Source organism: Protomyctophum bolini, assembly GCF_963924005.1.
Source record: "Protomyctophum bolini genome assembly, chromosome: 22".
Taxonomy (NCBI): Eukaryota; Metazoa; Chordata; class Actinopteri; order Myctophiformes; family Myctophidae; genus Protomyctophum; species Protomyctophum bolini.
Genome location: NC_137883.1, coordinates 15,113,589 through 15,128,997, shown reverse-complemented (window position 1 = coordinate 15,128,997; position 15,409 = coordinate 15,113,589). Strand labels below are relative to the sequence as shown.

The window sequence follows — 15,409 nt, the reverse complement described above, 5'->3', positions numbered from 1 at the left end:
AAGTCCTTGCCGCCTTGTTTCCATTCGGTCATTTGGCCAACTGAAAGTTGGATTTTCGGGCCTGTTTTAACCCATTAATACCAGGAATGCCTAGCTTTTAACCACTTGAAACATTATTTTAAACTTTAGTTTTTGAAAAACAGCAGTTATACAGCTACAAGCTTGTTGATCTGCTATTTTGTGAAAATGTGTGCTAATCTTTGTATAAATTTTCTTTCACAGCAAATGTTTTTAACTCATATCTTTGCTTCCGGGGGGCGGGGTCCCTGGAACAACATACACATTACATATCATTTTTGGCGTCCTTGACATGAAATAGTTGTCCACCACTGATATAGAAACATAGTTTTTTTTTTTAAAGAAAACTGTCATGATTTAGAAGACATTTGTAGAATCTGGTCTCGGGTCTCAATGGGTTAATGAAAGCGAGTGATCCGCATGTTTTGAGGGATGGGATATACAAGTCGCTTGTATATGTTTATGTATATCTGCTATTTTGGAAAACTCGTGAAAACTTGTAACATTTTTAACTAAAATCTTTACTTCTGGAGGTCCCTGGAACGTGTGTGTGTGTGTGTGTGTGTGTGTGTGTGTGTGTGTGTGTGTTGGGAGGGTCTGTGGCCAAATATAAATGTTTGGGGGTCCTTGACATATCGATACCCTGAAGAGGGTTGTACCCCGTGCGACAACGGTTTGTAGAATCGGCCCTCGGATCTTAATGGCACAATTCACTGTGGGGCAGGTGTGGGGCAGGCTACTATCTGACGTGTGGAAGCAGTTCTCTTATTATTTTACGTGACAATGCTGTGTGCTTACTTGAGTAAGGAAATGACACAGTGTGCATTGTGCACAATAAAGGTGCATGGGAACTTTGGCCTGGATTTCATAGGCCTGCACTTGCAATTTCACTTACTTAGGTTTAGGCATTTAGCAGAAGCTCCTATTCAAAGAGCGACTTAACAAGTGCAAAGTCAGAGTAAATGGCATGAACCCGGCTAGTAAAGAAAAGGAAAAAAAAAACTCTATTACCATGTGCTTCAGTTCAGGGGCGGGCTGGAAACAAAGCCTGGGAATTAAAATTTCAGCGACTCTTACTGTATATTTGTAGTGAAAGGACATCAGTCAGTTTATCAAATAAATTAGAACTAAAGGGCCCTAGTATGATAGTCTTTGTCTGTAATGTTTAGCCATATAGATTACTTGTCATTTCCTGATTGCATAAACGTGTTCTGAATAGAGCTGTGTGGAGTGTTTGAGTTACTTTGGAAGCGCTCAGGTTGGAAATCACTCAACGGTCCTGTAGTGCGGCCCCCTGTTTCTAAATGTCACATAATGCAGGAGGCAGGAGCACGTTGCGTTATAGTAAACGAGTGCTTCCAAACTCCAACACCTGCACGGATATTATTTATTGACAGAAAGTAGCTCGTAACATGTCTACGGTGGATTTTTATGAAACAAACACTTTAGGCCAATAGAAAGAAGATGATTCCAGCTTTCGGCACACATGCAATGCTGATGAGTTTAAGGTTGTTAAACACAATCAGATACGTACTGTATGGGCTGTCAGGGCCAGAAAGTAGCTTGCCACTCAATACGCGTTCCCACATAACTTCCCGTTGTGATGATGTTGCGCACAAGTCGCGCATAGCCTCTATTGCATTAATCAGCACTTTGGTCAGCTTCTGTTGTTTTAAATGTGCTACATAAATAAAGTTTTGTTTTGTTTGTTTTGATTTATCGACTGACTTGTGTCCCCCTGTGTGTATGTTTTTGTGTTTTAGGGAGAGCCCTGATTCTACCTTCGAGCTGTATTTGGAGGTTACTCACCCAGGAGCAGAAGGCTCTGGTAAGACCTTCATAGTGGTGTAAAGTACATTTGCTTAAGTACTGTACGTATATCGATATTAATCCCGACGATATGAATCGATTTGATAAAATAAATTGATTTTCGGAGCTAGTGAGTTATGGTGAGTGTGATATGAAATGTGAGCTTTAATCATATTCCATCATATTCAACTGCTGTTGGAGAGAAATGAGACTCTTGCCTCTTTTAGACGGCGACCATCTCCAGATATTATTCCATATTCAAAAGAATATTCGAAAGTAAAAAATATAGAATAATCAAATTTAACAAATTAAGGTTCGAATTTTAAAAAATTAATAAAAATGCTTTGCGAGTTCTTGCGAGACTCTGGGCCACACCAAAACGTGTTAGTAAAAAATATGTATTAAGAAAGCCCAATTAGCAGAGCAGAGCTGCTTCTCACTCACAAGCACAATGACCAGCTCTTCTTAAAGTTTTACTTTAAACCATAATATGAATTGTGTGTGTGTGTGTGTGTGTGTGTGTGTGTGTGTGTGTGTGTGTGTGTGTGTGCCTGCGCGCCTGCGCGTGGACACAGATATTTACATTTCATAGCACACTGCTGCAGATAAATATTCAACTGGTGATAATATGAGTATGTCATCATTTCTTGTTTAACTGAAAGCTGAACTGAAAGCAATGATGGATGGCTCGTCTGACGACCAAGACAGAGATTTCAAATAATTGCGATTATGTAATAATTGTGACTGGCCCAGTTACCAGAACACACATTATACTGTTTGAACTAAAGCCAAGAATGAAAATGCACCATAACTATTCTTAACCCATGAAGTCAAAGAGGAAGTGCTGAACAATGCAAGCGAAGCCCAGTCTTTCCCCTTGGCCTAACACGAAAAAAGCCCTGCCACCCCACTCCAACTCACAAACCTTTAAAAAGCTAAATAATATATTTACGAAAATTAGGAAGCAGAGAAACTGATGTTTCTGGTTTAATTTATCATAACACCTGTATATTAACCAGTAATGATGTGCAGCATCAGTGAAGTATGTGATTGGTTGTCATTTATTTGCAGGTCATCCGGAGGTGCGGAGGCAGTACCCAGAAGACTACAGTGACCAGGTTTGCTTATACACACCAGTGTTGATTTTTGCAGCACATTTTGATGTAGTTTTAGTCATAGTCTTTGAATACAATTCTGCTCAGTTTTAGTCATATTTTAGTCACCTGAAATGTTAGTCTAGTGTGCAGTTAATGTCTACAGTTAAGTGTATGTTAACTAATGTTAACTGCATGTTAACTAATGTTTACTGTATAGTCTAATGTTTCACTGTTCTACTAATGTTCTAATGTCATAGGACTTTAGTGGACTAAATCTACAGTTGATTTGATGGCATCCTAATGGCAGATTATACACTTTTATATTGCTGTTCAGCATAGGCAGCGGGTGCGTTTTACCTTTGGGTAGGCTATAGAATTGCGTTGGGGGGGGGGGGGGGGGGGACTCTCGCGGATTTATTTATTTATTTCCCAGATGGTCTAAAAATGAGTTATTTAGCATACTTTTACCAATGAATTAGCCTATACACAGACAACGACTTTTGGACGTCTTTTTCTCAAGTCTCGAGTCAGTCAGTGTAGATTACCCGGCGGTGTTGCTGCCCCTCCGGGAGTCGCGGCTCATGGCTCTTCACAGACGGCACAGAGACAGCAGTCACTCCGCTGAACGTGTCAGTGTTGCTGCAGTGGTGTGAACTGTGAACCGTGCGGGCACTGAGTTCTGACAGCCGACTCACAGCTTCTTCTTCTGAATTAGGCTACTTTATATTTGCCTTGAAAAATAAATTTTGCGTTTTGCTGTTTCCCAAAACAAACCAGCGCGCGCTACTCTTTGCTACAAAGCGACTGGAAGGACGAGGTTTACAGACATACCAATAGTAGTCAATCATATGCTGATTAGGCCAGTTGCTGTATAGAGCGCAGCAGTCCCGCCCCCTTTCAGAAAAGCGAGTGGCCCAGGAAATGAAACCCCAATGCATTTTTCCATCGGCACATCGAATATAATTTATTTAAAGACTGTTACGCCGCGGACAAAGCCAATTCGGATCATGACAAATCATGACAATGAACACAATGTTTTGGGACGATCAAATAAATTAGAAAGAAGAAAATAAAGGCAGGAGACAACACTATTTGTTTTGTTTTTCGTCTTATAAATTATTTGATCGTCCCAAAACATTGTGTTCATTGTCATGATTTGTCATGATCCGAATTGGCTTTGTCCGCGGCGTAACCGTCTTTAAATAAATTATATTCGAAGTGCCGATGGAAAAATGCATTGGAGTTTCATTTCCTGGGCCACTCGCTTTTCTGAAAGGGGGCGGGACTGCTGCGCTCTATAGTGTATAGCCTATATCCGATCAGCGATCACCAGGGGGCAGCGACAACACACACACACACACACACACACACACACACAATAGCCTTCTATAATGCTGCACACATATATTATATATATTTAAAAAAATACCCAGCATAATTTTTGCCTTATGTACCCGCCGCCTATGCTGTTCAGCCTTCGAACGTGTTGGATGACAAATCTTAGCTCACCTTGTTCCTGTTTGGCTGTGTTCCTTAAATCATGTCATCGTTTCTCTTTCATTATTTGTTTTGATCCACAGGAAACCCTTCAGACTGTGCCCAAATTCTGTTTTCCTTTCGTCATGGACAGGTAGTACACATGCACGCGGCATGCATGCACAGACACACATGACAGTGGGGGCGATATGTTTTTTCCTAGGACTGCAGCATTAACTAATTTCCTGCCATAATTGTTTCAGACTTGTAGTCTATTCCCTGCTGAAGAAATTTCATTCTTTCTTAACATTTTCTCAATACAACGCACTTACTTAGTATTGATACAATTGATTATTTAGATTGCAAAACGATTTGATACCGATTATTTGCATTGCAAAACGATAAGATACAAAGTCAATGTTGCTGTTTACATTTCGATATACTTCGATTCTTGAAATTAAAACAGATTTTTTGATGCCGTTTCTATATCGTTACACCCCTACTTTGCAGGCTTTTCATTTTCGGAAATGGAAGTGATTTCACTCGTCTCTGTGTGTCTCTCTCCCTCTAGCCTGACGGTCAGTCAAGTGGGACAAAACTTTACGTTTGTGCTGACGGACATCGAGAGCAAGCAGAGATTTGGATTCTGTCGCCTTTCCTCGGGAGCCCAGAACTGCTACTGCATCCTCAGGTGAGTTTGTGTTTGTGCACATGCGTGCGTACGTGCGTGTGTTTTTTGCTTTGTGTTTTTTCTGTATATCAGTAAAATGTAGATGGAAATGAATATCTTGATTATCAGATTTAAAAAAATCATGATAATAAAAATGCCACTTATTATTGTAACCGGTTAATTGATTGATAATGGTATCAATTAATGAATGAATCGATAATTTATATTCTTAATCACTACACTATTTCCCATCAACAAATTATGAAATACTGTAGTGATTGTTACATAATTCTTCCATGTAACAATTTCAAATTGTTAGGGTGTATTGTGGGATAATAGTAATTATCAAATTGTAAGTTAACAAATATCGTATGTTTATTTTCAGCTACCTGCCTTGGTTTGAAGTTTTCTACAAGCTGCTTAACATTTTGGCAGATTACACTATCAAAGGCCAGGTCAGTATCAACTTATTTAATCAACCACTGCATCCATGGAGCAGTGCTCTGCTGGCCAGGTGTAGCTAATCAGTGCTGATTACACCTCAGTAATGGCTGTGCCCATGGCACCCACCCGTGGATTCGTCTATAGGGGACGCCGGGTAGCATTTGAACGACGAACGGTGCAGTTGTTGGCAGACGCGGAAGTGGTTTCGGAGGTGCTCTCTACAGAGACCCCTCGACATGCTATTCCAATTTGGGGGTGATTGGATGTTGCATTTTGTTGTAAGCACGCTACGTGCGCATAGAAGGAAGCATGAGGTCAGTTGTCGGAGGGAGTGTAGTGCCCATGTTTATATTGGATAATTGACGCTGTGTGCAAAGTCGTGGGATAAAAATGTACAAAAAAACAATGGGCCCCCGTACCTTAATGTTTGAAGACAATTAGAGGCAAACTGTATGGAATATCAAATCCTTGTTTGAACGTTCATTTTTCATTGATGTCTGTTGATTAATTTGTACATACTGTAAATCCTCCTTTCCAATAATTACCGGGCCTCTATTAATTACCGGGGGGTGGCGTTGAATTTAGCATATTCTTCTTTTCTATTTCAGTGGTCGCATCTGATATGCATCGCTGCCCCCGTTTGACTTATATGGAATATACTGGATGCACACAACACAACACTGGGCTACACAACGAAAATAAAAATAAATCATGGTTACTAAACAGAGACGCAAGTATGGTGTCAGTTCAAAGAGGAGCGAGTGGCAGTGGCAGTTTAGAATCACTGGGCCCCGTCATTGTATTGGCCCCGTATCATTTGTCAATAATTGACCCCCGTAAATAAATGGGCGAAAAACTAAAATACTAAACACCCCAAATCTGGGCCTATTCCATTCTATGTGTAATTAAGTGCATATATTGCAAACGTTTGTACTATAAACTAGCTACAAGAAAGCAACTGTTCAGTTAGTTTGTTATTAAAATAGTTATATCATGGCCATTGCAACAATTACTGTCTGTGTGTGTAACTGGCCATTGTGTGGTCCTTGCTTTCTGTGAACTTTTCAGCAAAGTGAATGGGAAGAGCTACTGGTCTCTCTCCACACACTGCCAATCCCTGACGCTGGGACCCCCGTTCATCTCAGCACGGTGAGTCTTAACCACTTTACACCTGCCGTCCCTGTTAACAGCAGGTAGTTTGCGGTAAATGGTACATTTATATAGCACCTTTATCCAAGGGGCTTTACTTATGGCAGAGGAAACCATGCAAGGCACCAACCTGTTCATGGGAGCAATTAGGGGTACTTCAGAGTCCTGCTCAAGGACACTTCGACACTAACTCTGGGGGAGCCCGGATTCGAACTGGGAACCTTGCAGTTCCATCTGGTCACTCTACCCCTGAGCCACCGCCACGTTGCCAGACTGTTGCCTCCTGCAATTTTCAAATGCTTCCGTCAAATGCTTGGTTTGAGGTAGGTTGTCGGTCTAATGACTGTCGGACCAATAATGGTGTCGGAAACTAAAGCCTGTAACCAGGCTGAGGTGGAGCACCACACCTACCATCAGCTCCCAGTACTTGCCGCACAACTTACTGCACTCAAGTTGTGCTCCTCATACGCTGAGTTGGCGGCGCCTGGGATCGAACCCATGAAAATCTATCGACTGAGCTACCCTGACACAAGTAAATCAATCAGTTTTTATTATGGATCTTTAGAAAGCACTTTGTTTATTAGTCACACAGTGCGGGGAATTGGAATCGAGGTGCATTGGTAATCGATTTATAATCAAATCGTAGCCCTTTGAATCGGAATAGAATCGCCTCTCGAGCATCTAATAACTAATACTTATTGTCATGGAAATTTCAGTGTGTGTGGCATGGAGGGAGTTTGGAAAACATGTGTCAGTTGAAAAGCTTGGCAACGCTGTTTTTTAATTGAGCAATATTACATGAGAGGGTCCCTTTTGGGACCCTCGGTTACCTTTTTCTGTATTTTGGACGGCGGTACCCTAGGGGCCCTTGAAAGTTCATCCACTCTCCATAGGACGCATCTGTACCACTGCCTGGTCACGAACACATCTAGCGTTGCTCGAGTGTTGATGAGATGTTTTAAAGATGCAGAAAGTATCAGTAGAAGACCGCGGAAATTTGTGAGAAGTGGCGTTAATTGGCATTGCCGTTAAGTATTTGTAATCTATTTTTGAAGTTTTGGCTTCTCTAAAATGTTCTCTTCCTCACTTCCCATGTCCCGCCTCCTGCACCGCGAGTGGCTTTCAGAGAAGCCAGAACTTGTAAAATAGTTTAAAAATACTTCACGGCAACACAGATTAACGCCACTTTGCACAAGTTTCTGTGGTCTCCTACTGCTACTTTATGCATCTTTATCATCAACACTCAAGCGACGCTAGATGTGTCCATGAGCAGACAGTGGTACAGCTGCATCCTATGGAGAGTGGATTCACTTTCGACGGACCCTAGGATATACCGCCGTCCAAAATACAGAAATGGTAACCAAGGGGAGAGCTAACGAGAGAATGTGCTTTACTGTCATTTAAGGCTCACCTGAAGACGTTCCCACATGTCCCAACAACCCTGTGGTTTTATTTGATAAGACGTGTGTGGACGTCCTGACATGATACGCGTTAATGTTTTCCCCAACGCACACTTTAAAATACATGAACGTCACTGTGCCTGTTCCCTTGCAGTATACCTGTTTCACTGTGCCTAACATCAGAGAACTGCCCAGCATTCCCGAAAATGTGAGTATAGTCGTCTGTGTCTGTCCCTCTTTGTGTCATTAACATGAACCCTAGCATCCCTATATTGGGGCGAACATTTTGCAATGACAGCTGATCTACAAGCTCACAACACGGCATGTGATGTACAAGCTCACAACACGGCGGGTTGAGCTCAGAACACGGCACGTTTTGAGCTTGTACATCAGATATTTTTGAATAAACAGAAAATACATCTTCAGGTACAGTAGGTGACGACATTTCAGCCAATCACGAGAGAGTAACCATTTATCAGCTTAATTTGTAGTTTTGTAGTTCCAATTGTGTCTGCTCATTTATTTGTGTCCTGTTCCACTAGTTTAATCTGTATCCTGACCGTGTTCTCTATAACATAAAATTGGTATCCCGACCTGAAAATGCATTTAATACAAAGCTGGAGAGACATGGCGACTCCTGTTATTGAACAAACACTCTACTGTCACAATATAGAGCTTTGTAACACTTACTTTAACCAAATAAAATCACTTGTCCTACCTAAATATTATCAGCCAAAATGTCAGCTGATTTATCACTGGACGTGGTCTACTGTCAGGTTGCATCTAACGTGTCTCCTCTTGTTGTGTGTCTGTTCCCTTGCAGAGAAACCTAACAGAGTATTTTGTAGCGGTAGATGTCAATAACATGCTCCATCTGTACGCTAGTATGCTTTTTGAGCGTCGAATCCTCATCTGCTGTAGCAAACTAAGCACTGTAAGTAGAAGACACACATCCTTTTGTCTGTTTCTACTGCTGTTGTTCCCTCCGTTCCCTTTCTCTTCACTTCTCGCTCTGTGTTGTGCGTTCATTCTATCCCACTCCCTGCGTTCTTTAATCCATTTTGACAAGATTCTAAAAATGTCTGATACATCCTGACAGTTTTCTGAAAAAGCTATGTTTCTATGTCAGTAGATCTGCTATTTTTCAATAGCTAAAGCATAACATAGTGCTAACAACAAAAGGGGTTCCCGCCCAAAATGGGTTAAATCTTCACCCCTCGTGTCAACCACGGTCTCTGATGAGAAGTGTCATTGCATTTTTTGTGTGCCTTATAACAGTTAGTTCAGGGGTCTTCAACAGTAGGTCCGGGACCCGTGTCTGTGTTTTCTTTTTTTCTTTTTTTTTGAGTGGTGCAACCACTCCAAGGAACAGCAATGTCCGTGACGTTCACCTATGTATGTGACGTTCACGTATGTGTGAGCACCACTGGTATGAGTACCAGTAGGGGCGCTGTTGGCTGCTGTGCCAGAAACAGAGAGAGAGGACTGTTGCCTGCTAATGAGAGAGAGAGAGAGGAAGGGGGGGGGGGGAAGAGGGGTGTTGCAACACTCAGTTCACACGGGTGTGATTTTTTTTTAAACATTAGCCAAAAAATGGGGGGCACGGTGGCACAGTTGGTAGTGCTGTCGCCTCACAGCTAGAAGGTCCTGGGTTCGATTCCCGCTCGGGACGCTGTGGGTGCTGGCGGCGTGTTTCCTCCTCCGCATCATCAGTGCCCATACCCGAAGGCGGGGGTTGGCGAAAGGGCCTTTCTGTGTGGAGTTTGCATGTTCTCCCCGTGTCCCCTAGGGTAGGTACCCTCACAAAAAACATGCAGTAATCCTGGTCTTTAAACTGCCTCCCCCTGGCCAGCCGGGGCGCCTGATGGAGGGGAAAGGAACTGGTTGGAATAACGTGTTCCTTCCACGCGCTACGTCCAACCAGGGAAACTCCCCCTGTCAGGTGTAAAGGAGCAACTTGGACACTCGGGCATGAAGGAAGCATGAGTTCAAGTCCGTCGCTCTCCCCAGGTTGGCGGAGGGTGTGTAGAGCCCAGGATCACATTAGATAATTGACACAGGGGTGAAAATCGTTACAAAATAGTGGGATAAAAATTATAAAAAATAAATAAATAAACATTAGCCAAAAAATAACTGATCAACAAGCTCACAATGTTGGGGTTTAATTAAGGCTAAGTGGTTAACTGTCTGAGAATACACATCAACATGAATCCAACACAAAGCTACACAAGTTGTAGCGTTGGCTCTATTGCTTCATCTCCCTCTCATCTAAGGGGTCCTTGGCCTGCACAGCGTTGAAAGACCCCGCGATGAGTTAGCTCATCAGTATTTAGCTGCTCTGCACATACCTGGCTGTATACGTTCTTCCTGTCTCTACACAGTTAACGGCGTGTGTCCACGGATCAGCAGCCATGTTGTATCCCATGTTCTGGCAACATGTGTACATCCCTGTCCTACCGCAGCATCTCGTAGATTACTGCTGGTGAGTGTTTTACAAAGATGCCATGTCACAGCTTGTCTTCTTTGAGCTTGTGGATGATCGGCTGTTCTAGCTATTTCCTTATTATTATTTTTTTGGACATGCCTGCAAATGTTCGCCTACAATGACTATACTATGAATATTTGAATATTGTTAAAACAAGTAGTGCTGCACAATAAATAAATAAAAGATCTAGCAATCTAGATTCAGACCTATGCAATCTCATTTATACATTTTAGCAAAAATCCTACAGCACTAGTTGGCTGTCGTGTTCATTTTAGTTACTGTTACTGTATGTTTTTGCTACAAGAGAGACTAGTCGAGCCCTTTCATGTTGTCTGTTTAAAGCCACAGTAGTTGGCTCCAGGTGCTATAATTTGAATGTGTTCAGCAACTACAGACTAAAGACAATAAATATTAATATTTTCATGGAAAGAATGTGAATCTTGTGAGAATTGTGATCTCAATTCTTGTAGCGGGAAAGCGAGATTCACATTTGAGCATGAATTTAGCAGCACTAGTAAAAAGTTAAACTTTTATATGTTTTAGAATTACGGCACATAACTTAATTTTGTTTAATGATTAATCTGGAGGATTACAATGATTACGGCTCCTGAAAATCCAAAATCCAGTACCATAAAAGTGAATTCCTTAAATCGCAAAATCACTAATCAATAATACATATAGAAAATAACTAAAAATGTTTTCCTGGATTCATTTGTATCATACATTCTGCAACACAGAGCAGAACGTGTGCTACGCAGCTCGTCTGTGAGTACTCTGTCAGGGCTAAGTAAGCACCGGATTCAGTATGGGTCTAGGGACCCCAGACAGACCGGGTCTTAATACATTTTAATTGTGCTCTGTGAACATTTTAATTCGGCTAAAATGTTTTGTTTTTGTTTTGTTTTTTTACAGTTTTCTTGAGTGTGAATTTTAGGGCAAAACTAATCTCTTTTTATTGTTAATGCTGCTTATTTTCTGTACAAGGCATATGGATGCATTCTTGCTAAATCCGCTGTATTTACACAGGCATTTTATGGGTGGTGGTCATGAATATGCACTGTCCCGTCTAAACAAACGCATAACTATACATATTTAACTTCATAATTATTTATGAATGTGTGTGTGTGTGTGTGTGTTTCAGTGCTCCAATGCCCTACCTTATTGGAGTGCATTCCAGCCTAATGGAGGTATGTGTCTTTGATTTTCAACGTGTGACACAGGTGTGAAATGCTATCGCTTGTTTTCTCTCTCGTTTAATCCAGCATCTCTTCGTTTCTTTGCACGTCGCCTCAACAATGCTGCAGTGTTGAAAACTAAGACGAAAAATGTTAGCAGACTCCCTTTTTTCACTGACGAAAATGTAATAAAAACTAAGCTATGATGACTAAAACCAAGACAATTTTGTCAACAAATACAAACTAGTCTAAAATATTAGGCAGGGAGAGATCCAGTAGAAGTACAAGACAAGCCATTTTATGTTAGGTTGTGCTTGGAAAATAGCAGATCTGCAAGCTACTGTACACGCTGTGACACGTTGTGAGCTTGTAGATCTGCTATTTTCAACATGCAACCAAGTGTAACATCAACCATTACAACTCCATCAAGGCACCGCCAAAATACATTTTTGTCGACTAAATTAACTGTAGATGTCTACTAAAATCTTATGATGTTTAGTCAACTAAAGCTAGACCAACAATAAAACATTTCAGATGACTAGAATGTGACTAAAACTAAATGGAATTTTGCCGTCCAAAGGGTGTTCAACCCTTTTCATATCAAGGTCCTGCCTGGAGCCACACATTCACAGTCGTATGAGCCGGGCGGTGCTTACATGCCCGTACGGCATGTGTTTGTAAAGCAATCAAGCGCTCCCCTTCCCCAGTACAGCTACAGAGATGTGGAATCACCTGCGAATGATATAAAGTGGTTATCGGTGGAATGTACACCGGTCACGTGACGGTGACCAGCCAATCAGAATCAAGTATTGGGACTACCCGTTTTAGAAATGTTATTAACATTCAGTGTGTGCTCATGTGTACAGAAGGTGAGAGGGATGGCTCTGGATGATGTGGTGGTCCTCAACGTAGACACCAACACACTGGAGACCCCCTTTGAAGACCTCCAGACGCTGCCCAGCGACGTGGTAGGATCATGATGCTTGTGAAATGACCGTTGTCCGTTGCCATACTATTGTTTGTGTGTGTGTGTGTGTGTGTTTGTGTGGGCAGTGCTGTAGCCTATAGGTTTTTTCAGACGGTATACCATAATTATTCTGTGCCATGCACACGTATTAGGCTATACGCTACACCCTGCACGACATGCATACTTGTAAGACTATTATGCTCACGTGTGATCAATGGATGAAATGGTTAGCAGTCGCTTCAATCACTTCACTTTGGTCGCACAGGTCAGTGTTGGTAAATAAATAAGTCCCTTCGCTTGTGTCATGTGCCGATCGGTGGTAGACACAGTAATTTATCTTTGGGAAATATATTTATGAGCAGCAAAACTAGTTCCTATGTCTTTGCAAAGGGTTTGTATATTGTTTTTTCCACCATTGCTGAGTCCCGGCGGTCAGTTCAGTTGGAACTGAATGAACATTTCGGGGGTTTTCCAGACAACATCAACACTGATTGGCTGGGGGTCTGGGGGACGCGAAGGTCGCTTCAGTTGGATTTTCCTACCGGGGCAAAGATTCCAGGCGCTTCGCTTCGTTCGTGTTGTCCTGTTCGTGCCTTAGTAAGACGCCCTGAGGATGAGAAGCGACCTCACTCTACAGAGCGAAATCGCATGTACATATCCGCCTGGGTGACGGCAGACTGGGGTCAGATCAACATATGGACTGAATTCTGTACTGGCCATGTATGGAGCGTGTCTTGAGTGTACAGGGTTTGATGAGGTCAGATAAGCATATGAAATGTCAGAACAAGTCAGTTCCATATATGGAGATCTAAGGGTGGCAGCGGGGGCAGTGTCTTGAGTGTACAGGGTTTGATGAGGGCCCAGGTAGGGCTGGGCCTTCATTTTCGGGCCTGTTGAGAACGCTAGTTTTCACCAGCTGCCGGGCGCGACTGCACTAATGGCTTTGGGGCTGGCCCGTGTAGAGTTTGAACTTTGAATGGACAGGTGTCAAAAGGGAAACATCGAAGGAAAGACGGATGGGGAAGGATCAACATATGGAATTGTCAGAACAGGTCAGCTTCATAATGGAGATCTGAGGGTTTGAGGTTTGAGGTCAGATGTAGAGTTGCTGGCCAATATTGATGACATCAGGGATCTCCAATTCTCCATATACGGGCATTCCCATATATGGGCTTAATGTTGATGACACCAGGGATATCCATCCCTGGTGATGTCACGTGATGTCACGAGGCATGACCATATATGGAGGCGTGGGGTGGGTGATGGACTGATGGGAAATGCACGTTTTCATAGTAAATGCGACCTAGTAAATCGCATATACACATAAATAAATGGTTAAAATGTGTAAACCTGTTTTTAACAATACTGGAGTCTGGAGAACAAGATCAAAATGCATGAAGGTGGATTGAACAGAGCAAGATTATTTCTTGAAGCGTCATCATCCAAACAGTTTCTTGATATTTGATTTTATTTGGGCCGTTGTGTTGAGTGTGTAAAGGAGTATTAGTATGTGGCTGACTGTGTTGAGTGTAAAGGAGTATTTGTATGTGTGACTGTGTTGAGTGTAAAAGAGTATTTGTATGTGGCTGACTGTGTTGAGTGTAAAGGAGTGTTTGTATGTGTGACTGTGTTGAGTGTAAAGGAGTATTTGTATGTGTCTGTCGTGTCCAGATATCATCGTTAAAGAACCGCCTGAAGAAGGTTTCCATAACGACGGGGGAAGGCGTGGCCAGGGCTTTCCTGAAGAGCCAGGCGTCTCTGTTTGGAAGCTATAGGAACGCACTGCAGATCGAACCGGTAAGTACATCAAAGACTACCATGTAGACAGTGGTGGAACATTTACTTAAGTACTGTACTTAAGTATAATTTTGAGGTACTGTATTTGTACTTTCCTTGAGTAATTCCAACTTCGAATACTTCCAACTTCGAATACTCCACTACATTAATTAGTAAACTTTAGTTACTTTGTATATTTTGATTATTATTACAAAACATACATTAGCCACTTCAGCCCTATATACATTTCGGCAATTTGAACATATTTTTTAATACATTTGAAAACTTAAAGGGCCACTTCACCCCTTTTGCAACCAGATTTTATTTGAATGATGTTTAGGACACAAGAAACACTTAACTGGGGATTTTATGTGTGTTTTGTTTTTAGATATTTTAGCATTTCAAATGCTAAAAAAAAAGTAATTGGTAATAGGTTATATTTTCGTTTTTTTAGTAACTTTTCCAACACCGCTGACCCCAGGACCAATCACTCCCTCTCAGCCAATGTGGTTTCCTTTGCATTTAGGGAGAGCCAATCATGTTTAATGACCCCAGGACCAACCACTCCCTCTCAGCCAATGTGCTTTCCTTTGCGTTTAGGGAGAGCCAATCACGTTTAATGAGGAGACGTTCATGAACCATCGATCCAACACCATGAGACAGTTTCTACACAACGCCATTCAGCTGCAGCTGTTCAAACAGGTACACGCACGCACGCACATGCTGAAAATAGCCGATCTACAAGCTCACAACGAAATGAACACTGCTACCGATGTGTTGGCACTTCTTGTACCTCTCATGTCTAAACTCATGTACATACCTGCTGCCACGTGGACCTCCTGATGCGTTGCCGCTTTTATGACACTTTGTTATGCTTAATACTGCTTTTGTGCTGATGCTGGCATAGTGATACTGGACACAAAAAAAGAGTTCCATGTGACAG

At 42.0% G+C, this 15,409-nt stretch overlaps 1 protein-coding gene across 4 annotated transcripts in view; it reads left to right on the top strand.

Moving 5' to 3' along the window:
- dennd1a (DENN/MADD domain containing 1A) overlaps positions 1-15,409 on the top strand; it is a 31,653-nt gene that overhangs the window by 1,934 nt on the left and 14,310 nt on the right. For all 4 annotated transcript variants that reach the window (XR_013963403.1, XM_080755307.1, XM_080755308.1 and 1 more), the window contains exons 2-14: positions 1,782-1,846; positions 2,899-2,945; positions 4,505-4,554; positions 4,972-5,091; positions 5,456-5,525; positions 6,583-6,663; positions 8,218-8,271; positions 8,887-8,997; positions 10,445-10,545; positions 11,690-11,735; positions 12,590-12,691; positions 14,362-14,487; positions 15,067-15,168. Coding sequence is in view for 3 of the 4 variants with exons in the window: in XM_080755307.1 (XP_080611433.1) it covers positions 1,782-1,846; positions 2,899-2,945; positions 4,505-4,554; positions 4,972-5,091; positions 5,456-5,525; positions 6,583-6,663; positions 8,218-8,271; positions 8,887-8,997; positions 10,445-10,545; positions 11,690-11,735; positions 12,590-12,691; positions 14,362-14,487; positions 15,067-15,168 (1,075 nt within the window). In the remaining variant the exon portion in view is untranslated. The remainder of the gene's footprint in view (positions 1-1,781; positions 1,847-2,898; positions 2,946-4,504; positions 4,555-4,971; positions 5,092-5,455; positions 5,526-6,582; positions 6,664-8,217; positions 8,272-8,886; positions 8,998-10,444; positions 10,546-11,689; positions 11,736-12,589; positions 12,692-14,361; positions 14,488-15,066; positions 15,169-15,409) is intronic.